Genomic DNA, 27330 nt, shown 5'->3' with positions numbered 1-27330 from the left:
GATCTGGAACAGGAACAGGAGCAGGAGCAGGATCTGGGAGCAGGAGCAGGAACAGGAGCAGGATCTGGAGCAGGATCAGGGATCTGGAGCAGGAGCAGGCTGTGTGCCAGGATCTGGAACAGGAGCAGGATCTGGAGCAGGATCAGGCTGTGTGTCAGGAGCTCTGTCCCTGCTGTGTGCAGCTGCCCTGGCTGCACCTGAGCTCCTCTCGTGGCTCCCTGGGGCAGGCACTGGGCACAGCCAGGCAGGGACGGAGGGAGGGCTGCTGGGATAGGGGATGTGGGGTATGGGGTATTGGGGTATGGGGTATGGGATATTGAGGTATGGGATATGGGATATTGGGGTATGGGGTGTTGGGGTATAGGATATGGGATATTGGGATATGGGGTATGGGGATATGGGATATTGGGGTATGGGGTATGGAATATTGGGGTATAGGATATGGGATATTGGGGTATTGGGATATGGGATATTGGGGTATAGGGTACAGGATATGGGATATTGGGGTTTGGGGTATGGGATATTGGGGTATAGGATATGGGATATTGGGATATTGGGGTATGGGACATTGGGGTATAGCATATGGGATATTGGGATATGGGGTATGGGATATTGGGATACAGGATATTGGGATATGGGATACGGGATATAGGGTATGGGATATTGGGGTGTGGGGTATGGGATATTGGGTATTGGGATATGAGGTATGGGATATAGGGATATTGGGATACTGGGATATTGGATATTGAGATAGTGGATACTGGGATAGGGGATATTGGGATATAGGATATTGGATATTGCAATTTTGGGACAGTAGAATATTTGGACACTGGGATAAGGGATACTGGATATTGGGTATTGGGATATGGGATATTGGGATATGAGATACTGGATTTTGGGATATGAGATATTGGATATTGGGATACTGGGATACTGGATATTGGATCCTGGGATGTTGAGATATTGGATACTGGGATACTGGGTATGGGATACTGGGATATTGGATATGGGATACTGAGATATTTAATGTTGGGATACTGGGATATCGAGAGATGGGATGTTGGGATATGGGATATAGGATATTGGATACTGTGATATTGAGCTGTTGGGATATTGGATACTGGGATATCACCCAGCAGAAGGAACAGGGACCCCCCCCCCCCCCCCCAGCTCTGGGGTTTAACTCTGAGGGGTTTATTTTGGATTTCTGAGGGTTTATTTTCATTCTGAGGGATTTATTTCGGATTTTTGTTGAATTCTCCTGAATTCACCCATCCTGCCCCAGCCCATTGCCGGTACCACAGGGCTGCTCCCTGGCAGTGCTGCTGAGGGGCTCTGTGACCTCCCCAGTCCCAGGAGGGGCCAGCATTGGTTCAGTGACCATCATCATCCTCCCAGAGCTGTGCCTGCACTCCTGGGCCTGTGCTAACCCTGCAGGACCCAGCCCTGGGCTTGTCCTTAGGCTGAAGCCAAACTAATCCCAGCCAGGAATCTCCTGGTCAGACAGAGCTGGGATAAACAGCCAAGGGAAGTTGTAACTTTTCCTCTTTAATGCCATAAACCCACTGGAAATGGATTTATGGCATTAAAGTTCCTCCCTGTGAGCCTGGGGGCACAGAATTCCCAGAGTGATCCTGGAAGTGCCCAAGGCCGGGCTGGAGCAGTGGAAGGAATCCCTGCCCATGGCACTGGATGAGTTCAGGAGAATATTCCCCCCTAAAGCCCAGCTTTTCCAGCTCTTCTTGCTGTGGGTACATTTCTCATGATGAATATTGGGTGTGGAAGATAAGTTTTGTACTTTTATAGTAATTTATTTTAAATTAACTGATCCCTGACAGTGCCCAAGGCTGGGCTGGGGCAGTGGAAGGAATCCCTGCCTGTGGAACTTTGTGGGTTCAGGAGAATATTCCCCCCTAAAGCGCAGCTTTTCCTCTCCCCTTGCTGTGGGTACATTTCTCATGATGAGTATTGGGTGTGGAAGATGAAGTTTTGTATTTTATGTTAATTTATTTTAAACTAACTGATCCCTGGCAGTGCCCAAGGCCGGGCTGGGGCACTGAGAGGAATCCCTGCCCCAGGCTGGGGTGGCACTGGAAGATAAGTTTTGTACTTTTATGTTAATTTATTTTAAATTAACTTATTCAGGGGGAAGATTGGAGTGAAATAAACAGGAGGTCAGTCAGGTTGGACTCAGTGAGCTTGGGGGTCTTTTCCAAGCTGTTTTTTCATTCTGTGATCATCTTTTTGTTTCTTTGTTTGTTTGTTTGTTAAAGAACTCCTTGGAGGTGGCTGTGGGCTGTTTCCTCCTCCCTCCAAGAGAGCAACATGGGGTAGATTTAGAAAACATTTGTAAGAAATGAAAATTTAAAAAGCAGGAAAAATAAAATTAAAACTAAAAAAAAAAAAAATTGAAAAATAATTAATAATATAATAAGAAGACATATTTTGAGGGACTTGCTGCAAAAACTTAAAAAGCAGGAAAATTGAAATTAAAACTAAAAAAAAATCTTAAAATGATTGAAAAAATAATAAATAATAATAATAGGAAAATAAATAATAATAATTAGACATATTGTGAGGCAGTTGCTGTGAAAACTTAAAAAGCAGGAAAATTAAAAGTAAAAAAAAGGAAAAATAATAATAAATAATAACACTAAGACATATTTTAAGGCAGTTGCTGTGAAAACTTAAAAGGCAGGAAAATTAAAATTAAAACTAAAAAAAAATCTTAAAATGATTGAAAAATAATAAATAATAATAATAGGATAATAAATAATAATAATTAGACATATTGTGAGGCAGTTGCTGTGAAAACTTAAAAAGCAGGAAAATTAAAAGTAAAAAAAAGGAAAAATAATAATAAATAATAACACTAAGACATATTTTAAGGCAGTTGCTGTGAAAACTTAAAAGGCAGGAAAATTAAAATTAAAACTAAAAAAAAATCTTTAAAAATTTAAAAATAATTTTTAAAACAATAAATAATAATACTAATACATATTTTGGAGCAGCTGCTGTGAAAACTTAAAAGGCAGGAAAATTAAAACTAAAACTAAAGAAAAAAGTTTAAAAATTTTAAAATAATTTTAAAAACAATAAATAATAATACTAATACATATTTTGGGGCAGCTACTGTGAAAACTTAAAAGGCAGGAAAATTAAAACTAAAACTAAAAAACATTGAAAAAATGTTTTAAAAAAAGTAATAATAATAAAACATATTTTGAGGCAGTTGGTGTGAAAACTTAAAAGGCAGGAAAATTAAAACTAAAACTAAAAAAAAATTGAAAAATTATTTAAAAAATAATAATAAGACATATTTTGAGGCAGTTGCTGTGAAACCTTAAAAAGCAGGAAAATTAAAACTAAAATTAATAAATAAAAATAATAAAAACAACAACAGCAATAATAATAATAATAATAATAATAATAATAATAATAATAATAATAATAATAATAATAATAATAATAATATTTTGAGGCAGTTGCTGCGAAAACTTAAAAACCAGGAAAATTTAAATTAAAACTAAAAAAACAAAAAATAAAAAATGATTAAAAAAAAGAAGAAATAATATTAATAATCCACATTTCGAGGCCGGCTCCCCCCCGAACAGCCCGAGCGCATTTTCCGGGCGGCGCTGGCGGGGCCGGGCCATGCGCGCTCCCGCGGCGGCCCCGTTGCCATGGAGACAGCGCGGGGGTGCGCGCATCCCCGGGATGGAGCCGGGCCGGGATGAGCGGCGGCGGCAGCGGCGGCAGCGGCGGCAGCGGGCACCGGGCGGGGCAGGTGCGTGCCCCGGGCCGGGATGGCGGCAGCGGGCACCGGGCGGGGCAGGTGCGTGCCCCGGGCCGGGATGGCGGCAGCGGGCACCGGGCGGGGCAGGTGCGTGCCCCGGGCCGGGATGGCAGCAGCGGGCACCGGGCGGGGCAGGTGCGTGCCCCGGGCCTCGCCCGGTCCCTCCCAGGGGCTCCGGGGCCGCTCTGGGTCCTCCCGGCCGGGCTCGGCCCGAGGAGCGGCGGGACCGGCCCGGAGCGGGGTCCGGCGGCTGGGAACGGCCCTGGAGCGGCTCCCGGAGCCGGGGACAGCGCTCGGGGCTGTGTGGGGTCGGCTCCGAGCTGTGTAGGGTCGGCTCTCTGAGCTGTGTAGGGTCGGTTCTCTGAGCTTTGTAGGATCAGTTCTCTGAGCCTTGTAGAGTCGGCACCGGGCTTTGTAGGATCGGTTCTGAGCTTTATAGGGTGGGCTCCGAGCTTTATAGGATCGGCTCCGAGCCCTGTAGGATCGGCTCTGAGCTTTGTAGGATCGGTTCTCTGAGCTTCGTAGGATCGGCTCTGAGCTTTGTAGGGTCAGCTCTGAACAGTGTAGGATCGGTTCTCTGAGCCTTGTAGGCTCCGAGCTTTGTAGTAGGGTCGGCTCTCAGAGCTTTGTAGGGTTGGCTCCGAGGGATGCAGGAGGATCAGCCCGGACAGGAATGCAGGAACGGCTTGGAGGGACGGAGGAGCCATCCGGGAAGGGATGGAGGGGATGGGAGAGGGATGGAGGGGCCGGGAGAGGGATGGAGGGGATGGGAGAGGGATGGAGGGGATGGGAGAGGGATGGAGGGGATGGGAGAGGGATGGAGGGGCTGGGAGAGGGATGGAGGGGAAGGGAGAGGGATGGAGGGGATGGGAGAGGGATGGAGGGGATGGGAGAGGGATGGAGGGGCTGGGAGAGGGATGGAGGGGATGGGAGAGGGATGGAGGGGATGGGAGAGGGATGGAGGGGATGGGAGAGGGATGGAGGGGATGGGAGAGGGATGGAGGGGCTGCTCGGACAGGGGTGACCTCGGGGTGTGCTCGGGGTGAGCTCAGGGTATGTTTGGGGTGTTCTTGGGGTGTTTTTGGGGTGTGCTCAGGGTATGTTTGGGGTGTGCTCAGGGTGGTTTTGGGGTGTGCTCGAGGTTTGCTCAGGGTATGTTTGGGGTGTGCTCAGGGTGTTCTCATGCTGTTCTCAGGCTGTTCTCGGGGTGAGCTCAGGGTATGTTTGGGATATGCTCAGGATGTTTTTGGGGTGTTTTGGGGCTGTTCTTGGGGTGTTTTTGGGCTGTTTTCGGGGTGTGCTCAGAGTATGTTTGGGATGTGCTCAGGGTGTTCTTGGGGTGTTTTTGGGGTGTGCTCAGGGTATTCTCGGGGTGTGTTTGGGATGTGCTCAGGCTGTTCTCGGGCTGTAGTCAGGGTATTTTTGGGGTGTTCTCAGGCTGTTCTCAGAGTCTCTGTCCGGGCAGCCCAGCACAGGGAACACCCCAAACATTCCCTTTCCCCTTCCCTGCTTCCCAGCTCCGAGCAGAGCAGGGCAGAGCCCCCTCCCCAGCTCCGAGCAATTTTCTTTGCCAAATCCTGATTTTTCCTTCCCAATCCCTGATTTTTCCTTCCCCATCCCTGATTTTTCCTTCCCAATCCCTGATTTCTCCTTCCCTGATTTCTCCTTCCCCATCCCTGATTTTTCCTTCCCAATCCCTGATTTCTCCTTCCCTGATTTCTCCTTCCCCATCCCTGATTTTTCCTTCCCAATCCCTGATTTTTCCTTCCCTGATTTCTCCTTCCCAATCCCTGGTTTTCCCTTCCCAATCCCTGATTTTTCCTTCCCCAATCCCTGATTTTTCCTTCCCCAATCCCTGATTTTCCCTTCCCCATCCCTGATTTTCCCTTCCCCGTCCCTGATTTTCCCTTCCCCATCCCTGATTTTCCCTTCCCCGTCCCTGATTTTTCCTTCCCTGATTTTTCCTTCCCAATCCCTGATTTTCCCTTCCCAATCCCTGATTTTCCTTCCCCAATCCCTGATTTTCCCTTCCCAATCCCTGATTTTTCCTTACCCAATCCCTGATTTTCCCTTCCCAATCCCAGATTTTCCCTTCCCCATCCCTGATTTTCCCTTCCCCATCCCTGAGCCCCCTCCCCAGCCGCGTTTCCCGGGGTTGTGGATGGCTCCATCCCCGGGGGCAGCAGGTTCGCGTTTCCCAGCCCGGCCTGCAGAGGGGATTGGGGCTCGGTGGCCTCTGGCCAGGTGCTGCTGCTCCATTCCCAGCTGCTCCCTGCCCCGCCGGGGATGAGGCGCTCACAGGAGTTGGTGTGAGGTAAAACCCAGCAGGGGTTTGGTGACAAAACGGCTCAGGAACGCGGCAGTGTGTGCAGTAAATGGTATTGATCAGCACCGGGTGTTGCAGTAGCCCTCGGGGGTTGATTTTCCTCAGTTCTGGTGGGTGAAATCCCAATTATCTGTTCAGATTCTCAGGATTATGATTGTTCTTTAACTTCTCTTTAATTTATTTCTGACCACCCGAGCAGAATCACCTTCAACTCTCTTTAAAATGACCACAGACCCAGTGGAATGAACACTGAAATTGGTCATTCCTGCTGCTAAAACCCCCCGGGTTTGCAGTTTCCCAGAGGACAGGGATCAATCCCTGAGCCTCCTGCCCAGGCACACGGAGCAGGCAGGTGGGGAGGCCCTGCCACAGATCCCAACGCGTTGGAAACGTGGGAAACGTTTCCCTTTGGCAAAAACCGAGGCTGCTATTTTGGGATGAGACGTCTTTAACCTACATTGTTGGTGGACTGGAAGCTGTTTGTGATTTTCCTCTGCCTCCTTTGCGGGGCTGGCTTTGGGCTGAGTGGCACCAGGAGCACAGGGCAGGGCACAGAGCAGCTCCATGGAGGCACCTGGGGAGCTCAGAGCTGAGCTGGGGTGGCAGCAGGGCCAGGGCAGAGCCTGTCCCCTCTGCTGGCCCTGCTGGGGCACCTCCAGTGCCCATCCCTGGTTTTTCCTTACCAGTCCCTGGTTTTCCTCGCCAATCCCTGATTTTCCTTACCCATCCCTGATTTTCCTCACCAATCCCTGATTTTCCTTACCCATCCCTGATTTTCCTTACCCATCCCTGGTTTTTCCTTACCCGTCCCTGATTTTCCTCACCAATCCCTGATTTTCCTTACGCATCCCTGATTTTCCTCACCAATCCCTGATTTTCCTTACCCATCCCTGATTTTTCCTTACCAGTCCCTGATTTTCCTTACCCATCCCTGATTTTTCCTCATCCATCCCTGATTTTTCCTAATCCATCCCTGAATTTTCCTCAGCAATCCCTGATTTTTCCTTCCCCATCCCTGATTTTTCCTTCCCCATCCCTGATTTTCCTCACCAATCCCTGATTTTCCTTACCCATCCCTGATTTTTCCTTACCCATCCCTGATTTTTCCTCATCCATCCCTGATTTTCTTTACCCATCCCTGATTTTTCCTTACCCATCCCTGATTTTTCCTTACCAGTCCCTGATTTTCCTTACCCATCCCTGAATTTTCCTCACCAATCCCTGATTTTTCCTTACCCGTCCCTGATTTTTCCTTACCCATCCCTGATTTTCCTCGCCAATCCCTGGTTTTTCCTCGCCAATCCCTGATTTTTCCTCATCCATCCCTGATTTTTCCTTACCCATCCCTGATTTTCCTTACCCATCCCTGATTTTTCCTCTCCAATCCCTGATTTTTCCTTACCCATCCGTGATTTTTCCTTACCAAACTGTGGGAAGAATTTAATTAATTAATTAATTCCTCCTTTAATCCATGTAATTCCTCCCGTGTCCAGCTGTGAATATTCAAGCTCCTCCTCACCCTGGGGCGGGGGCTGGAGCAGAAGCCCTGCAGGGCCTTTGCCACCTGCTCCCAAAAACACCTTTTCCTCCTCAGCCCCGTCCCATTTCCAGAGTTAATTAATTCATTCATTCATTAATTGCTTTGCACAGCCTGGGAAATGAGGTTACCCCAACCTCCAGGCAGGGAGGGGTTTGTGCCTGGCTCAGGAAGGAAACTGAGGCAGTCCCAGAAGGCCAGAGCTGATCTGAGCTGTGCTTGAAATCCTTTTTATTGACCATTCCCTCACTGACCATTCCCTCACTGACCATTCCCTGCTGACCATTCCCTGCTGACCATTCCCTCACTGACCATTCCCTGCTGACCATTCCCTCACTGACCATTCCCTGCTGACCATTCCCTCACTGACCATTCCCTGCTGACCATTCCCTGCTGACCATTCCCTCACTGACCATTCCCTGCTGACCATTCCCTGCTGACCATTCCCTGCTGACCATTCCCTGCTGACCATTCCCTCACTGACCATTCCCTGCTGACCATTCCCTCACTGACCATTCCCTCACTGACCATTCCCTGCTGACCATTCCCTGCTGACCATTCCCTCACTGACCATTCCCTCACTGACCATTCCCTCACTGACCATTCCCTGCTGACCATTCCCTCACTGACCATTCCCTCACTGACCATTCCCTGCTGACCATTCCCTCACTGACCATTCCCTCACTGACCATTCCCCTCACTGACCATTCCCTCACTGACCATTCCCTGCTGACCATTCCCTCACTGACCATTCCCTGACTGACCATTCCCTCACTGACCATTCCCTGCTGACCATTCCCTCACTGACCATTCCCTCACTGACCATTCCCTCACTGACCACTCCCTGCTGACCATTCCCTCACTGACCATTCCCTCACTGACCATTCCCTCACTGACCATTCCCTCACTGACCATTCCCTGCTGACCATTCCCTGCTGACCATTCCCTCACTGACCATTCCCTGCTGACCATTCCCTGCTGACCATTCCCTGCTGACCATTCCCTCACTGACCATTCCCTCACTGACCATTCCCTGCTGACCATTCCCTCACTGACCATTCCCTGCTGACCATTCCCTGCTGACCATTCCATCACTGACCATTCCCTCACTGACCATTCCCTGCTGACCATTCCCTCACTGACCATTCCCTCACTGACCATTCCCTCACTGACCATTCCCTCACTGACCATTCCCTGCTGACCATTCCCTGCTGACCATTCCCTCACTGACCATTCCCTCACTGACCATTCCCTGCTGACCATTCCCTGCTGACCATTCCCTCACTGACCATTCCCTCACTGACCATTCCCTGCTGACCATTCCCTCACTGACCATTCCCTCACTGACCATTCCCTTGCTGACCATTCCCTCACTGACCATTCCCTCACTGACCATTCCCTCACTGACCATTCCCTGCTGACCATTCCCTCACTGACCATTCCCTGCTGACCATTCCCTCACTGACCATTCCCTGCTGACCATTCCCCTCACTGACCATTCCCTGTTGACCATTCCCTGCTGACCATTCCCTCACTGACCATTCCCTGCTGACCATTCCCTGCTGACCATTCCCTGCTGACCATTCCCTCACTGACCATTCCCCTCACTGACCATTCCCTCACTGACCATTCCCTCACTGACCATTCCCTCACTGACCATTCCCTCACTGACCATTCCCTGCTGACCATTCCATCACTGACCATTCCCTCACTGACCATTCCCTCACTGACCATTCCCTGCTGACCATTCCCTCACTGACCATTCCCTGCTGACCATTCCCTCACTGACCATTCCATCACTGACCATTCCCTCACTGACCATTCCGTGCTGACCATTCCCTCACTGACCATTCCCTCACTGACCATTCCCTGCTGACCATTCCCTGCTGACCATTCCCTCACTGACCATTCCCTGCTGACCATTCCCTGCTGACCATTCCCTCACTGACCATTCCCTCACTGACCATTCCCTCACTGACCATTCCCTGCTGACCACTCTCCTGCATTGATAGTTTGGATTCCTGCTGAGGTTATCAAGTCACAAAAATCCTTCCTTGGTAGCTGAATCCAGAATATTTTTCATTTTAATATTAATTTCAATAGTTGAAAAAACCCCTGTTTTAAGTATTTTAGGTGTTTCCAGGCTATTTTTTCATGGCTCTCAGGAGTGTCTCAGAGGGACAAACCCAGTCCTGTGCCTTTTTTGGGCTGTTTCCTTTTGTATTTCCTGCCCTCTAACAGGATCCCTGTTTATCCTGAGTTGTTTCTCTGCTCTCTAACAGCATCCCTGGCTGTGCTGGGCTGTCCCTGGTGGTTTTTTATGCTCTCTAACAGGATCCCTGTTTATCCTGGCCTGTTTCCTTTTGTATTTCCTGCCCTCTCACAGGATCCCTGTCCACATTGGGTTGTTTCCTTGTTGGTTTTCCTGCTCTTTAACAGGATCCCTGTCACTGTTGGGTTGTTTACCTGCTCTTAACAGGATTTTAACAGCCCTGTTTATCCTGGCCTGTTTCCTTTTGTATTTCCTGCTCTCTAAGAGGATCCCTGTCTCTTTTGGGTTGTTTTTCTGCTCCTTAACAGGATTCCTGTCTATTTTGGGTTGTTTTTCTGCTCTTTAACAGGACCCCTGTCACTTCTGGGTTGTTTCCTTTTGTATTTTCTCATCTCTCACAGGATCCCTGGCAGTGCTGGGCTGTCCCTGGTGGTTTTTCTCCTCTCTAGCAGGATCTCTGTCTGTTCTGGGTTGTTTTCCTCTCTCTCACAGGATCCCTGTTTATCCTGGGCTGTTTCCTTGTTGGTTTTCCTGCTCTCTAACAGGATTGCTGTCTCTTTTGGGTTGTTTTTCTGCTCTTTAACAGGATCCCTGTCACTGCTGGGTTGTTTCTCTACCCTCTAATCAAATCCCTGTCTGTGTTGGGCTGTTTCCTTTCGTATTTTCTCCTCTCTAACAGGATCCCTGTGTGTCCTGGGTTATTTCCTTTTGTATTTTCTCATTTCTCACAGGATCCCTGGCAGTGCTGGGCTGTCCCTGGTGGCTTTTTATGCCCTCTAACAGCATCCCTGTCTGTGTAGGGTGTTTTCTCTGCTCTCTCACAGGATCCCTGTCCATGTTGGGTTGTTTCCTTGTTGGTTTTCCTGCTCTTTAACAGGATCCCTGTCACTTCTGGGTTGTTTCCTTTTGTATTTTTCTGCTCTCTCAGGGTCCCTGGCAGTGCTGGGCTCTCTCCTTGTTGGTTTTTATGCTCTCTAACAGGATCCCTGTCTGTTTCCTTTTGTATTTTCTACCCTCTAACAGGATCCCTGGCAGTGCTGGGTTGTTTCTCTACCCTCTAATCAAATCCCTGTCTGTGTTGGGCTGTTTCCTTTTGTATTTTCTCCTCTCTGACAGGATCCCTGTTTGTCCTGGGTAGTGTCTCTGCTCTCTCACAGGATCCCTGTTTATCCTGGGTTCTTTCCTTGTTGGTTTTCCTGCCCTCTAACAGCATCCCTGTCTGTGCTGGGTTGTTCCCATTTGTATTTTCTGCTCTCTAACAGGATCCCTGTCACTGCTGGCTTGTCCCTATTCGTTTCTCTGCTCTCTAACAGGATCCCTGTCTGTCCTGGGTTATTTCCTTTTCTATTTTCTCATTTCTCACAGGATCCCTGGCAGTGCTGGGCTGTCCCTGGTGGTTTTCCTGCCCTCTAACAGGATCCCTGTCTGTCTAGGGTGGTTTCTCTGCCCTCTAACAGGATCCCTGTCCGTGTTGGGTTGTTTCCATTTGTATTTCCTGCCCTCTAACAGGCTCCCTGTCTGTGTAGGGTTGTTTCTCTGCTCTCTAACAGGATTCCTGTTTCTTTTGGGTTGTTTCCTTGTTGGTTTTCCTGCTCTCTAACAGCATCCCTGTCTGTGTTGAGTTGTTTCCATTTGTATTTCCTGCTCTCTAACAGGATTCCTGTCTCTTTTGGGTTGTTTTCCTGCTCTTTAACAGGATTCCTGTCACTGCTGGGTTGTTTCTCTACCCTCTAATCAAATCCCTGTCTGTGTTGGACTGTTTCCTTTTGTATTTTTCCTCTCTAACAGGAGATCCCTGTTTGTCCTGGGTTGTTTCCTTGTTGGTTTTCCTGCTCTCTAACCGGATCCCTGTCTGTGTTGGGTTGTTTCCATTTGTATTTCCTGCTCTCTAACAGGATCCCTGTCTGTTTTGAGCTGTCCCTGGTGGTTTTTATGCCCTCTCACAGGATCCCTGGTAGTGTTGGGCTGTTTCCTTTTGTATTTTCTGCTCTCTAACAAGATCCCTGTTTGTTTTGGGTCGTTTTTCTCCTCTCTAACAGGTTCCCTGTCCATGCTGGGTTGTTTCCTTGTGTATTTTCTCCTCTCCAACAGCATCCCTGTCTGTTTTGGGCTGTCCCTGATGGTTTTCCTGCCCTCTTACAGCATCCCTGCCTGTTTTGGGTTGTTCCCATTTGTTTTTCTCTCTCTCACAGTCTCCCTGTCTGGTTTTGGTTGTTTTCCTGCCCTCTAACAGGATCCCTGTCTGTTCCCATTTGTATTTCCTCCTCTCTAACAGGATCCCTGTCAGTTTTTGGCTGTTCCCATTTGCATTTTCCCTCTCTAACAGGATCCCTGTCAGTTTTTGGCTGTTCCCATTTGTATTTTCTCTCTCTAACAGGATCCCTGTCAGTTTTTGGCTGTTCCCATTTGTATTTTCTCTCTCTAACAGGATCCCTGTCAGTTTTTGGCTGTTCCCATTTGCATTTTCCCTCTCTAACAGGATCCCTGTCAGTTTTTGGCTGTTCCCATTTGCATTTTCCCTCTCTCACAGGATCCCTGTCAGTTTTTGGCTGTTCCCATTTGCATTTTCCCTCTCTAACAGGATCCCTGTCAGTTTTTGGCTGTTCCCATTTGCATTGTCTCTCTCTAACAATCTCCCTGTCAGTTTTTGGCTGTTCCCATTTGCATTTTCCCTCTCTAACAATCTCCCTGTCAGTTTTTGGCTGTTCCCATTCACATTTCCTCTCTCTAACAATCTCCCTGTCAGTTTTTGGCTGTTCCCATTCGCATTTTCTCTCTCTAACCATCTCTCTGTGTGTTGCAGCCCCCCCAGGCCCGTGGCTAACATGAACGAGGCCCTGGTCACCCACGTGTCCTCGGGAGCACCCACGCCAACCAAAAGGTACAGGGGCCTCACCTGCCTCACTGCTGGGCAAGGGGTGCCAGGGGTGCCAGGGAGTGCCAGGGGTGCCAGGGGTGCCAGGGGTGCCAGGGGTGCCAGCTGGGCAGGGACAGGGAGTGCCAGCTGTGCCAGCTGTGCCAGCTGTGCCAGCTCTCTGGCAGGCTGCCCTGCAGGAGGTGCCCTCTCCAAGGGTTTCTGTTCCTGGCTGTGCCAGGGAGCTCCTGAGCAGGTTTTGCCTTTCCCAGCTGGTTTTGTGTGCCCGGTGCCACCCCTCAGGTGTGCCAGGCCCTGTTCCCGTGTCACATCCCAGGTGTGCCAGGCCCTGTCCCTGTGTCACACCCCAGGTGTGCCAGGCCCTGTGCCCGTGTCACATCCCAGGTATTCCAGGCTCTGTCCCTGTGTCACCTCTCAGGTTTGCCAGGCCCTGTGCCCATGTCACACCCCAGGTATGCCAGGCCCTGTCCCTGTGTCACACCCCAGGTGTGCCGGGCCCTGTCCCTGTGTCACACCCCAGGTGTGCCAGGCCCTGTCCCTGTGTCACCTCTCAGGTGTGCCAGGCTCTGTCCCTGTGTCACATCCCAGGTGTGCCAGGCCCTGTCCCTGTGTCACACCCCAGGTGTGCCAGGCCCTGTCCCTGTGTCACCTCTCAGGTGACCCAGCTCAGCTCCTGGGCTGGGAATGGTGCTGGGATGAGCTCTCCAGGGCAGGAATGGTGACTTTGGTGACTTTCACTTGCCCAAGGAATTAATCTGAGGGGAGCAGCGAGGTGCAGGCTGTGCTGGGCAGAGCTGGGAAACAAACAAACAAACAAACAAACAAGCAAACAAACAAATAAATAAATATTATAAATAAAAATATTACATTACATTATATTATATTACATTATAATATATTACATTATATTACATTATATTATAATTATTATATTATATTATATTATATTATATTATATTATATTATATTATATTATATTATATTATATTAATGTTCCTGCTGAGCAGCAAGCTGCAGGCTGTGCTGGGCAGAGCTGGGAAACAAACAAACAAATAAATATTATAAATAAATATTATATTATATTACATTATATTAGATTACAATTTATTACACTATATTATATTATATTACATTACATTACATTATATTACATTACATTACATTATATTATATTATATTTAAGTAAATAAATGTTCCTGCTGAGCGAGGTGCAAGCTGTGCTTGACAGAGTTGGGTAATAAATAAATACAAATAAATGCAAATATATATTATATATTATATATTATATATTATATATTATATATTATATATTATATATTATATATTATATATATATAATGTTTATTATATATTATATATATTTTGGGGGTTCTGGAGTTGTTGCATTCTGGGCTTCTGGGGTGCCCTGGCTCCCTGGCTGGGCCATTTCCAGGCCCCCTCTGAGCCTCATTGGCCCCTGGGCCAGCCCTGGGCAGGCAGCAGTTCATTAATTGATTTGAATTAATTGATTTGAATTCATTGATTTGAATTCATTGATTTGAATTAATTGATTCGAATGAATTGATTTGAAATCCCTCCAGGAACGGATCTTTCCCCTCCCGCTGCGGTCCCTGTCCCTCTGTCCCTGTCCTTCTGTCCCTCTGTCCCTCTGTCCCTGTCCCTCTGTCCCTGTCCCTCTGTCCCTCTGTCCCTGTCCCTCTGTCCCTCTGTCCCTCTGTCCCTGTCCCCCTGTCCCTCTGTCCCTGTCCCTCTGTCCCTCTGTCCCTCTGTCCCTGTCCCTCTGTCCCTCTGTCCCTCTGTCCCTCTGTCCCTCTGTCCCTGTCCCTCTGTCCCTCTGTCCGTCCCTCTGTCCCTGTCCCTCTGTCCCTCTGTCCCTGTCCCTCTGTCCCTGTCCCTCTGTCCCTGTCCCTCTGTCCCTCTGTCCCTGTCCCTCTGTCCCCAGGCAGGTTCAGACTCCTGCAGGAGCCTCCCTGTGTCTCTCAGCACCTTCCCAGCCCTTTTTGGGCTGGAATTCCCCACTTTGGAGCAGCCTGGGCCTGGATCCATCCCTCACCTGGCTCCTGCAAGTGCACCTGGCAGGGAGGGGACAGGAAAAGCCCTTTTTTTTCCCTGTAAAATCCCCTTTTACCCCTGGAAAATCCCTTTTTTTCCCCTGGAAAATCCTTTTTTTTCCCCCTGGTAAATCCCTTTTTCCCCCTGGAAAATCCCCTTTTCCCTGGGAAAATCCTTTTTTTTTTTTCCCTGGAAAATCCCTTTTTCCCCTGCTCTGGCAGCTCCCACAGCTCTGTCTGATGTCAGAACCCCAGAATCCCAGAAAAAAAACAAATCTTAAATAAAAACAATAAAAACTTTCTAAAACATTAACCATGAGCATCCTCAGGGCAATAAAACAATAAAACCTTAAATAAAATAAATAAATATTTCTTTTAAATTTTATTTATTGAATAAAAATTCATTTATTAAATATTTGTTTTAAAATGTTATTTATTAAATAAATAAAACAAAGAAATTAAAACTTCAATAAAAACTTTCTAAAACATTAACCCTGAGCATCCTCAGGGCAATAAAACAATAAAAACTTAAATAAAATAAATAAATATTTCTTTTAAATTTTATTTATTAAATAAAAATTTATTTATTAAATATTTGTTTTTAAATGTTATTTATTAAATAAATAAAACAAAGAAATTAAAACTTCAATAAAAACTTTCTAAAACATTAACCCTCAGCATCCTCAGGACAATAAAACAATAAAAACTTAAATAGAAGCAATAAATAAAACAAAAAAAACCCATTAAATTTAAACAATAAATAAAACAAAAATAAAAACTTAAATAAAAACAATCAATAAAAACCTAAATAAAAACAATCAATAAAACAAAAATAAAAAACTTAAATAAAAAATTAAATTAAAACTTTCTAAAACATTAACCCTGAGCATCCTCAGGACAATAAAACAGTAAAAACTTAAATAAAAACAATAAAAACTTTCTAAAACATTAAACCTCCTTAATTTAAATTAAAAACACAAACATAAAATAAAAAATCAATATAATAAAAGTTTAAACAAATAAAAAAGTTTAAAAAATTTAAAAACCTAAATAAAAAATAATAAAATAACCTTTAACTAAACTCTTTTCTTATATAACCATAAACAAAACCATTTTTTCCTATTACACAAAAACTGCATTAAATAATAATACAGTAACTTAAAACCAAAAAATACAATAATATAAAATAATAATAACATAAAAATAATATAATAGAAAATATAATAGAAAATAATATCATATAAAAATATAGTATAATAAAAATAAATAATGTAAAAATAATATAATGTGAAAATAATATAATATTAAATAATGATAATGATAATGATGATGATGATGATAATAATAATAATAATAATAATAATAATAATAATAATAATAATAATAATAATAATAATAACAACAACACTGGGGAGCACTGAAAGGGCATCAGCAAAGAGCAGCAGAGATTCCCAGGAGTCTCTTGGACCTCTGGGAAAATCTGAAAATCTCTTGGGTTTCCAGAAAATCTGAAAATCCCTTGGGTTTGCAGTGGGAGCAGAGGTCGTGTCCTGCCCAAATCAAACAAAAAATCACTCAAACAATAACACTTAACCCAGTCAAAACAACCCCAAATATAAAAAATGTACTCTACAACCAAACCCCATATTTTATCCTAAAATCTTTAACAAAAAATACCTCAAGAAACTCAGAACCAACCACTAAAATTTTAAAATCAAAACTACAAAACGTCTAAAGCCAACAAAAAAAAAATTAACAACCTATAAAAAATCCAAACCACCTCAAAAATAATAAACACTAAAACACAACTCCTCCTAACACCCCAACTACCAATAGTGAAAAAATAGAAGAAAGGATTTCATCAGAAGGAAAGGAAAAAGGAAAGGAAAAGGGAAAGGAAAAGGTAAAGGAAAAGGAAATTTCAAGGAAATTTCAGGGAAAGGAAAAAGGAAAGGAAAGGAAAGGAAAGGAAAGGAAAGGAAAGGAAAGGAAAGGAAAGGAAAGGAAAGGAAAGGAAAGGAAAGGAAAGAAGGAAGGAAAGGAAAGGAAAGGAAAGGAAAGGAAAGGAAAGGAGAAAGGAAAGGGGAAAGGAAAGGGGAAAGGAAAGGAAAAAGGAAAGGAAAAAGGAAAGGAAAAAGGAAAGGAAAGGAAAAAGAAAGGAAAGGAAAGGAAGGAAAGGAAAGGAAAGGAAAGGAAAGGAAAGGAAAGGAAAGGAAAGGAAAGGAAAGGAAAGGAAAGGAAAGGAAAGGAAAGGAAAGGAAAGGAAAGGAAAGGAAAGGAAAGGGAAAGGAAAGGAAAGGAAAGGAAAGGAAAGGAAAGGAAAGGAAAGGAAAGGAAAGGAAAGGAAAGGAAAGGAAAGGAAAGGAAAGGAAAGGAAAGGAAAGGAAAGGAAAGGAAAGGAAAGGAAAGGAAAGGAAGGGAGAAAGGAAAGGAAAGGAAAGGAAAGGAAAGGAAAGGAAAGGAAAAGGAAAGGAAAGGAAAGGAAAGGAAAGGAAAGGAAAGGAAAGGAAAGGAAAGGAAAGGAAAGGAAAGGAAAGGAAAGGAAAGGAGAAAGGAAAGGGAAAGGAAAGGAAAGGAAAGGGGAAAGGGAAAGGAAAGAGGAAAGGATAGGGAAATAGAAAAGAATGATAATAAAATCTTGTGGCTCTTTAAACTCTTTCGAAATTCCCCTTTTTAAACTCTTTTTAACCAGTTTTGGCTGTGTCCCTGCTCGTAACCCAGGAGAAAAGTGTTTGTGTGTGTGAGATTGGGGGTTCTGGCTCCTCAGAGGGGGCAGAGCAGGGAGTTCCTGTTTGCTGTGCCTTCGTGCCCCCTGTCTGGGCTAAAAAAAGACATTTTAAACACATAAAACACCATTTCTGCTGCATTTCCCCTGGGTTTGGCTCCATCCCCTGAGCTCCTGCTGCAGGAAGCTGTCAGGAGAGCACAGAAACAGTTATTTATCTGTTAAAAGTCATTGATAAATAACTTTATATGTTATCATATTATATTTATAAATAACTTTGTAACTTTATATATTATTATATTATATTTATAAATAACTTTTAAAAATATAAAAAACCTTTTTTTGCTGCAATTTCCCCTGGGTTTTGGTCCATCCCCTGAGGTCCTGCTGCAGGAAGCTGTCAGGAGAGCACAGAAACACAGATTATCTGTTAACAGTTATTTATAAAGAACTTTGTAACTTTGTATATTATTATATTATATTTATACATAATTTTATATATTATTATATTTATAAATAATTTTTTAAAAACATAAAAAACCCCATTTTTTCTGCAATTTCCACTGGGTTTGGCTCCATCCCCTGAGGTCCTGCTGCAGGAAGCTGTCAGGATAGCGCAGAAACACAGTTATTTATCTGTTAACAGTTATTGATAAATAACTTTATATATTATCATATTATATTTATAAATAATTTTTTAAAAACATAAAAACCCCCATTTTTTCTGCAATTTCCACTGGGTTTGGGTCCATCCCCTGAGCTCCTGCTGCGGGAAGCTGTCAGGAGAGCACAGAAACACAATTATTTACCTGTCCACAGTTATTGATAGATACCTGTGATGTTTTGGGGTCGTGTTCACCAGGTGGAGCCCCCAGGTGTCTGCACTGCAGCAGCTGCTCTGGACAAGGGGAAATGGCCTCAGGCTGGGCCAGGGCAGGCTCAGGGTGGGCACCAGGAGGAATTTCTGCATGGAAAGGGGGCTCAGGCCTTGGCAGGGGCTGCCCAGGGAGGTTTGGGGTGCCCGTCCCTGCAGGTGTCACCTGGATGTGGCACTGAGTGCCCTGGGCTGGGGACAGGGTGGGCATTGGGCACAGCTGGGACTGGATGGGCTGGGAGGGATTTTCCAGGCCAAATGGTTCTGGATTTGGGATTCTGGGAGCAGGGAATGCTGCTGGGGTTGGGTTCTCTGTGCTCTTCCCTAAAGATCCCGCTGGGAATCCCAGGGGGCTGCACAGCTGCCCTCAGTGAACATTTCTGCTCTATTGCACTGAACACTTTATTTAGCTGTGACCGTGCTCACAGGGGTCCCAGGGGGAGGGAAGAGATGAGGATCTGACTCCAGGTTTCAGAAGGGTTCATTTGTTATTTTATCATATATATTGCATTAAAACCATACTAAAAGAATAGTATAGTTTTGAGATTATTATATATATATATATATATATATATATATATATAAAAATATATAGTATATAGTATATATATATATAATATAACATATAATATATATTATATGTTATATAATATATAATATATGTTATATATATGTTATGTATTTTATATATATTATATTATATTATATTATATTATATTATATTATATTATATTATATTATATTATATATTTTGATAGATATATTGATAGATATATTGATAGATATATTTTATATATATATATATATAGTTTTGATATATATAGTTTTGAATAGTATAGATTTCATCAGAAGGCTGACTAAGAATAGAAAAAAAAAAAAACAACAAAACTCTGTCTGAGCCAGCTGTGCTGTGATTGGCCTTTAATGAGAAACAACTACCTGGGACCAATCCCAGATGCACCTGTTGCATTCCACAGCAGCAGATAACCATTGGTTATTTACATTTTGTTCCTGTTGCATCCCACAGCAGCAGATAACCATTGGTTATTTACATTTTGTTCCTGTTGCATCCCACAGCAGCAGATAACCATTGGTTATTTACATTTTGTTCCTGTTGCATCCCACAGCAGCAGATAACCATTGGTTATTTACATTTTGTTCCTGTTGCATTCCACAGCAGCAGATAACCATTGGTTGCATTTTGTTCCTGAGCCTCTCAGCTTCTCAGGAGGAAAAATCCTAAGGAAAGGATTTCCCATGAAATGTGTCTGTGGCATTTAGTTGTTGTTTCACACTGGCTGATTGGAGGTTTGCACTGAGTGCTCCTCAAATGGCACTGAGTGGTTATAATGTTATAACTATTGTTCATGGTTCATATAGTTCATGTTATAACTATTGTTCATGGTTCATATAGTTCATGTTATAACTATTGTTCATGGTTCATATAGTTCATGTTATAACTATTGTTCATGGTTCATATAGTTCATGTTATAGCACAGGGTTTGTTTCCAGAGCCCCTGAGGCTGGGAAAGCCCTCCAAGGCCACCCAGTCCCAGCCCAGGGCACTCAGTGCCACCTCCAGGTGCCAACCCCTCCCTGGGTGCCTGGCTGTCCCCCAGCGTCCCCTCCCATTGTCTGAGCAGCAGCAGTGCCCCCACGGAGCCCACATTTCCTGAATCTGCCCGAATTTACGGAGTTTTTGTTGTTGTTTCTCTGCTCTCCCCGCCCCTGCCAGGTGCCAGCCCCGCAGCTGCAGCAGCCCCGAGCCGTGCCGGGAGGAGCACGCCCTGATTGCCACCTTTGTGAGCCACCTGAGGAGCGGGGCACGGTCAGTGCCAGCCCGGGGACACTCACTGGGGACACTGGGGGTGGCCCTGGGTGTCCCCAGCCCTGATTGCCACCTTTGTGTGCCCGGGGACACTCACTGGGGACACTGGGGACACTGGGGGTGGCCCTGGTTTCACCCCCTAGCCCTGATTGCCACCTTTGGGAGCCACCTGAGGAGTGGGGCACAGTCAGTGCCATCCCAGGGACACACACTAGGCTGGCCCTGGGTGTCCCCAGCCCTGATTGTCACCTTTGTGAGCCCGGGGACACACACTGGGGACACTGGAGGTGGCCCTGGTTTCACCCCCAGCCCTGATTGCCACCTTTGGGAGCCCAGGGACACTCGCTGGGGACACTGGGGACACTGGGGGTGGCCCTGGGTGTCCCCAGCCCTGATTGCCACCTTTGTGAGCCCAGGGACACTCGCTGGGGACACTGGGGACACTGGGGGTGGCCCTGGGTGTCCCCAGCCCGGGCACTGAGATCCCCTCTCACAAACCCTGATTGATCCCAAATGGGTTCGTTCCTCTCTGTGGCCCTGCTGGAATCTCACACCAAACCTCCCCCTGCTGGAATTTCATCTTTTCCTCCAAATTTCTCCCTGCTGAAATTTCTTTTTCTTTCCCCTGCTAGAATCTCATCTTTTTTTCCCCCAGTTTCCCCCTGCTGGAATCTCATCTCACCCCAAATTTCCCCATGCTGGAATCTCATAGTTTTCCCCACATCTCCCCCTGCTGGAATCTCATCTTTCTCAAATTTCCCCTGCTGGAATCTCATTTTCCCCCTGCCAGAATCCCATTTTTTTCCCCCATATTTCCCCCTGCTGGAATCTCATCTTCCTCCAGATTTCCTCCTGTTGGAGTCTCATCTTTGTCCCCACATTTCCCCTGTTGGAATCTCATCATTTTCCCCAAATTCCCCCCCACTGGAATCTCATTTTTACCCCAAATTTCCCCCTGCTGGAATCTCATCCTCCCCCTGCTGGAATCTCATCTCACACCAAATTTCCTCCTGCTGGAATCTCAGATTTTCCCCCAAAATTCCCCCTGCTGGAATCTCATCTTTTCCCCCAAATTTCCCCCTGCTGGAATCTCATCTCACATCAAATTTCCTCCTGCTGGAATCTCAGATTTTCCCCCAAATTTCCCCCTACAGGAATCTCAGATTTTCCCCCAGATTTCCCCCTGCTGCAATCTCATCTTTTTCCCCAAGTTTCCCCCTGTTGGAATCTCATCTTCCTCTAAATTTCCCCCTGCTGGAATCTCATCTCACCCCAAATTTTCCCCTGCAGGAATCTCATATTTTTCCCCTGCTGGAATCTCATCTTTCCCCCAAATTTCCCCCTGTTGGAATCTCATTTTTTTTCCCCAAATTTCCCTCTGTTGGGATCTCAACTTTTCCCCCAGATTTCCCCCTGCTAGAATCTCCTCTTCCCCCAAATTTCCCTCTGCTGGAATCTCATCTTTCCCTACTCTCCTCCTGCTGGAATCTCATCTCACCTCAAAATTGCCCCTGCCGGAATCTCTTTTTTTTTCCCCAAATTTCCCCCTCCTGGAATTTCATCTTTCCACCTGTTGGAATCTCAAATTTTCTCCCAGATTCCCCCTGCTGGAATCTCATCTTCCCCCTGCTGGAATCTCATCTTCCCCCAGATTTCACCCACTGGAATCTGAGATTTTTCCCCAGATTTCCCCCTGCTGGAACCTCATTTTTACCCCTGCTGGAATCTCATCTTCTCCCAAAATTTCCCTGAGTGTCCCCTGAATGTCCCCTGAGTGTCCCCTGTCCCCTGAGTGTCCCCTGTCCCTGAGTGGCCCATTTCCCCAAGTGTCCCCTCAGTGTCCCCTTTCTCTCAGTGTCCCCCATCCCTGGGTGTCCCCTGCCCCTGAGTGTCCCCTGTCCCTGAGTGTCCCTGTCCCTGAGTGTCCATTTCCCTGAGTTTCCCCCCTCCCTGAGTGTCCCCTTTCCTTCTGTGTCCCCTGAGTGTCCCCAGGGTGTCCCCGGGGTGTCCCCCCTCCCTGAGTGTCCCCTGCCCTGAGTGCCCCCTGAATGTCCCCCATCTCTGAGTGTCCCTGTCCCTGAGTGTCCCACAGCTGTCCCCTCTCCCTGAGTGTCCCCTGGGGGTCCCCTGAGTCATGAGTGTCCCCCGAGTGTCCCCATTCCCTGGGTGTCCCCCAGCTGTCCCCTATCCCTGGGTGTCCCCTCTCCCTGAATGTCCCCTGTCCCTGAGTGTCCCCTGAGTGTCCTCCCTCCCTGAGTGTCCCCTGGGTGTCCCCTTTCCCTCACTGTACCCTGTCCCTAAGTGTCCCTGCATGTCCCCCCTCCCTCAGTGTCCCCTTCTCCCTCAGTGTCCCCTGTCCCTGTCCCTCATTGTCCCCTGAGTGTCCCTGGGGTGTCCCCCCTCCCTGGGTGTCCCCTCTCCCTGAATATCCCCTGTCCCTGAGTGTCCCCTTTCCCTCACTGTCCCTTCTCCCTGAGGGTCCCCTGTCCTTGAGTGCCCCCTGTCCCTGAGTGTCCCCTGAATGTCCCCTTAGTGTCCCCTCTCCCTCAGTGTCCCCATTCCCTGAGTATCCCCTGAGTGCCCCCTGTCCCTGAGTGTCCCCTGCCCTGCCCAGGCCGTGTGTGCCCCCTGTCCCCTCTGGGTGGCACAGGGACCTGTCCTGGCACACATTTCCCCTCCCTTCTGCTGTGCCAGTCCCACCCCTTCCCTTCCCTTCCCTTCCCTTCCCTTCCCTTCCCTTCCCTTCCCTTCCCTTCCCTTCCCTTCCCTTCCCTTCCCTTCCCTTCCCTTCCCTTCCCTTCCCTTCCCTTCCCTTCCCTTCCCTTCCCTTCCCTGGCATCTCCTGCTGGCCTGGCACTGCTGCCAGGAGGGCACAGCCTGTCCCCGAGGTCCCCAGCCCTCGTGGGGCTCTTTGCTGTCCCCTCAGTGTCACTGTCCCCAGCCCAGGTGTCCCCAGAGCAGGTGTGTGACCTGTCCTGGTCACTCCTTTCCATCAGGGCTGAGCTGGAGCCCCTGGCACAGGGCAAGGTGGCACTGCCATGGCAGGGGTGGCACTGACCGGGCTTTGGGGACCCTTCCCAGCCACCCCAGGCTGGGGTTCCCTGTGCCAGCCCCGTGCCAGCCCCGTGCCAGCCCCCAGGGTGGCTGGCACAGCTCGGGGCCTGGCTGGGCATGAGCACAGCACTGCCAGGAGGGGCCAGATCGCCCAGAATTGGTGTTTTTAGCTCAGGGCTGTCACTATGGGACACGAGAGAACACAAGCACACACCACTGCTCTCAAGGTGAAGGAAGAAAGGGAAGTTTAATTTCTGACCCCAACATTTATGGTTTTCCAAAAGTGACAGCGGACTGGGGGGTGACAGTGCCACCTCTCCAGTGACACTGGACAAACCCACAGTCCATCAAATGTCTCCTCCTCCAGAAAAGAATGCAGAACAATGAGTTATTTACAGAAAGTGTGTGAGAAAGTTCCTCACAAGAATGGAAACATCAGAAGGCTTAGAAAATCTTAAAAAATCAGGGCGACATCGGGGACTGTGTGTGAGCCCTCTCCCTCCTCTGCACAGCACTGCCAAGAGGGGCCAGATCACCTGGAAAGGTGTTTGTAACTCAGAGAATCCTGTGTGAGCCCTCTCCTTCTCTGCACAGCACTGCCAAGAGGGCCAGATCACCCAGAACAGTGTTTGTAACTCAGGGCATTCTGTGAGCCCTCTCCTTCCTCTGCAAGGAGCAGAGATCTGGGACAGATCACCTGGCAAGGTGTTTGTAACTCAGGGGATTCTGTGTGAGCCCTCTCCACACCCCTGCAAGGAGCACAGCACTGCCAGGAGGGGCCAGATCACCCAGAATGGTGTTTGTAACTTAGGGGATTGTGTGTGAGTTCTCTCCCCACCCCTGCAAGGAGCACAGATCTGGGCCAGATCACCTGGAAAGGTGTTTTTAACTCAGAGGATTCTCTGTGAGCCCTTTCCACAGCCCTGCAAGGAGCACAGAGGGGTCAGATCACCCAGAATGGTGTTTGTAACTCAAGGGATTGTGTGTGAGCCCTCTCCCTCCTCTGCTGCTGGGGAACCCTCTGGATCCTCTCCCTGCATCTTCCTCCCACCCAGCTCTGGTTCCCTGGGCTGGCTCTGGTCGGGTTTCACAGTGCCCTGGGTTCACCCTGTGCTGGTTGGCAGTGCCCTGGGCTCCCTCTGGGTTGGTTTGCAGTGCCCTGGGCTCACTCTGGGTTGGTTTGCAGTGCCCTGAGCTCACTCTGGGTTGGTTTGCAGTGCCCTGGGCTGGCTCTGGTCAGGTTTGGCAGTGTCCTGGAACCCTGGGCTGGCTCTGGGCTTGGTTTTGGAGTGTCCTGGCAGCCCTGGGCTCACTCTGGGTTGGTTTTGCAGTGCCCTGGGCTGGCTGTGGCCAGGTTTAGCAGTGCCCTGGGCTGGCTGTGGCCAGGTTTGCAGTGCCCTGTCTCACTGAGGATTGTTTTGGATTGTTTTGCAGTGCCCTGGGCTGGCTCTGGGTAGGTTTGGCAGTGCCCTGGGCTGGCTGTGGCCAGGTTTGGCGTGCCCTGTCTCACTGAGGATTGTTTTGCAGTGCCCTGGGCTGGCTGTGGCCAGGTTTGCAGTGCCCTGTCTCACTGAGGATTGTTTTGCAGTGCCCTGGACAGCCCAGGCCGGCTGGACGAGGAGCACCGGCTCATCGCCCGCTACGCCGCGCGCTTGGCCGCCGAGGCTGGCAATGCTGTGAGTGCCCTGTCCTGCCCTGGGGACCCTGGGGGACACTGGGGGCTCCAGGGACACCACATCCCCCATTTCTGTGCCTTCTGCTGGGATGGCAGCAGGCAGGGGAAGGTTGGGTTTGCGGGGTGATCAGCTGGGAGGATGAGGAGTGCATGGAGCCAGGCTGGGAGAGCTGGGAATGTTCCCCTGGAGAAGGGAAGGATCCAGGGAGAGCTCAGAGCCCCTGGCAGGGCCTGAAGGGGCTCCAGGAGAGCTGCAGAGGGACTGGGGACAAGGCCTGCAGGGACAGGAGCCAGGGAATGGCTCCCAGTGCCAGAGGGCAGGGCTGGATGGGAAATTGGGAATGGGGAATTGTTCCCTGGCAGGGTGGGCAGGCCCTGGCACAGGGTGCCCAGCCTGGATCCCTGGCAGTGCCCGAGGCCAGGCTGGACACTGGCACACCCTGGCACACTGGGAGCTGTCCCTGCCATGGCAGGGTGGCACTGGGATGAAGGCTGAGGTGTCCCTCAGGCTTTCAGCAGAATTTTTGAGCAAAGCAAGATCTGGCTCTGGGGCCAGGAGGAGCCATGGAGGCTCTGGGGCTGGGCTTTGTGTCCTGTTCAAAAAAGTGAGGAAAATGGAATTGGTGCAGTGCAGGGTGAGCAGGGAGCTCTGCCCTGGGACCACCAGAGCACCCTGGGGTGCCCCAGGGCTGGGAGCTGTGGCTGCAAACCAGGGAGGCACTGGTGGCACTGGTGGCACTGGTGTGATTGTGCCATTGGTGTGATTGTGTCATTGGTGTGATTGCTTCATTGGTGTGATTGTGCCATTGGTGTGGTTGTGTCATTGGTGTGATTGTGTCATTGGTGTGATTGTGTGACTGGTGTGATTGTGTCATTGGTGTGATTGTGTGACTGGTGTGATTGTGTCATTGGTGTGGTTGTGTCATTGGTGTGGTTGTGTCATTGGTGTGATTGTGTCATTGGTGTGATTTCTGTGTTTCCTATTATTTGTGTGATTGCGTGATTTCTGTGATTGTGTGATTTCTGTGACTGTATTGTCTTTGGTTCTATGATTTCTGTGACTGTGTGATTTCTGTGACTATTTTCTGTGATTTCTGTGACTATTCTTTGTATTTTCTGTGATTTCTGTGACTGTATTGTCTTTGGTTCTATGATTTCTGTGATTGTGTGATTTCTGTGGTTCATGGCATTTCTGTGACGGTGTGATTTCTGTGACTGTATTTTCTGTGATTTCTGTGACTGTATTCTCTGTGTTTTCTGTGATTTCTGTGACTGTGTGATTTCTGTGATTCGGTGATTTGTGTGATTGCGTGATTTGTGTATTTTCTCTGATTTCTGTGATTGCTGTGTTTTGTGTGATTTCTGTGATTTCTGTGATTGTGTGGTTCTGCGATTTCTGTGATTTCTGTGACTGTATTCTCTGTGACTTCTGTTTTCTGTGATTGGTGTGATTGATTGTGTGATTTCTGTATTCTCTATGATTTCTGTGACTGCATTCCCTGTGATTCCTGTGATTTCTGTGACTGCATTCCCTGTGATTTCTGTGATTTCTGTGATTGCATTCCCTGTGATTTCTGTGACTGCATTCCCCATGATTTCTGTGACTGCATTCCCTGTGTTTTCTGTGATTTCTGTGACTGCATTCCCTGTGATTTCTGTGTTTTCTGTGTTTTCTGTGACTGCATTCCCTGTGATTTCTGTGTTTTCTGTGATTTCTGTGACTGCATTCCCTGTGATTTCTGTGACTGCATTCCCCGTGATTTCTGTGACTGCATTCCCTGTGATTCCTGTGATTTCTGTGACTGCATTCCCCATGATTTCTGTGACTGCATTCCCTGTGATTTCTGTGTTTTCTGTGTTTTCTGTGACTGCATTCCCTGTGATTCCTGTGATTTCTGTGCCTGCATTCCCCGTGTTTTCTGTGTTTTCTGTGATTTCTGTGACTGCATTCCCTGTGATTTCTGTGTTTTCTGTGTTTTCTGTGATTCCTGTGATTTCTGTGACTGCATTCCCTGTGATTCCTGTGATTTCTGTGACTGCATTCCCTGTGATTTCTGTGACTGCATTCCCTGTGATTTCTGTGACTGCATTCCCTGTGTTTTCTGTGATTCCTGTGATTTCTGTGATTTCTGTGACTGCATTCCCTGTGGTTTCTGTGATTCCTGTGATTTCTGTGACTGCATTCCCCGTGATTTCTGCCCTCTCTGAGCCCCCTGCTCTCTCTGCAGCCTCGCCCTCCTGCAGATCTGCCCTTCAGCTTCGATGCCAACAAGCAGCAGAGGCAGCTGATAGCAGAGCTGGAGAACAAGAACAGGTA

General features: G+C 47.6%; 1 protein-coding gene across 7 annotated transcripts in view; it reads left to right on the top strand.

The window, feature by feature from the left end:
- DTNB (dystrobrevin beta) overlaps positions 1-27330 on the top strand; it is a 158747-nt gene that overhangs the window by 49483 nt on the left and 81934 nt on the right. For 6 of the 7 annotated variants that reach the window (XM_077176406.1, XM_077176407.1, XM_077176404.1 and 3 more), the window contains 4 exons: positions 12735-12812; positions 20192-20284; positions 24927-25014; positions 27242-27327. In XM_077176406.1, coding sequence (XP_077032521.1) covers positions 12735-12812; positions 20192-20284; positions 24927-25014; positions 27242-27327 — 345 coding nt within the window. The remainder of the gene's footprint in view (positions 1-12734; positions 12813-20191; positions 20285-24926; positions 25015-27241; positions 27328-27330) is intronic. The other variant, XM_077176408.1, reaches the window with a different exon arrangement.

Source organism: Agelaius phoeniceus, chromosome 3 (genome assembly GCF_051311805.1).
Source record: "Agelaius phoeniceus isolate bAgePho1 chromosome 3, bAgePho1.hap1, whole genome shotgun sequence".
Taxonomy (NCBI): Eukaryota; Metazoa; Chordata; class Aves; order Passeriformes; family Icteridae; genus Agelaius; species Agelaius phoeniceus.
This window is presented reverse-complemented; position numbering and strand designations above follow the sequence as displayed.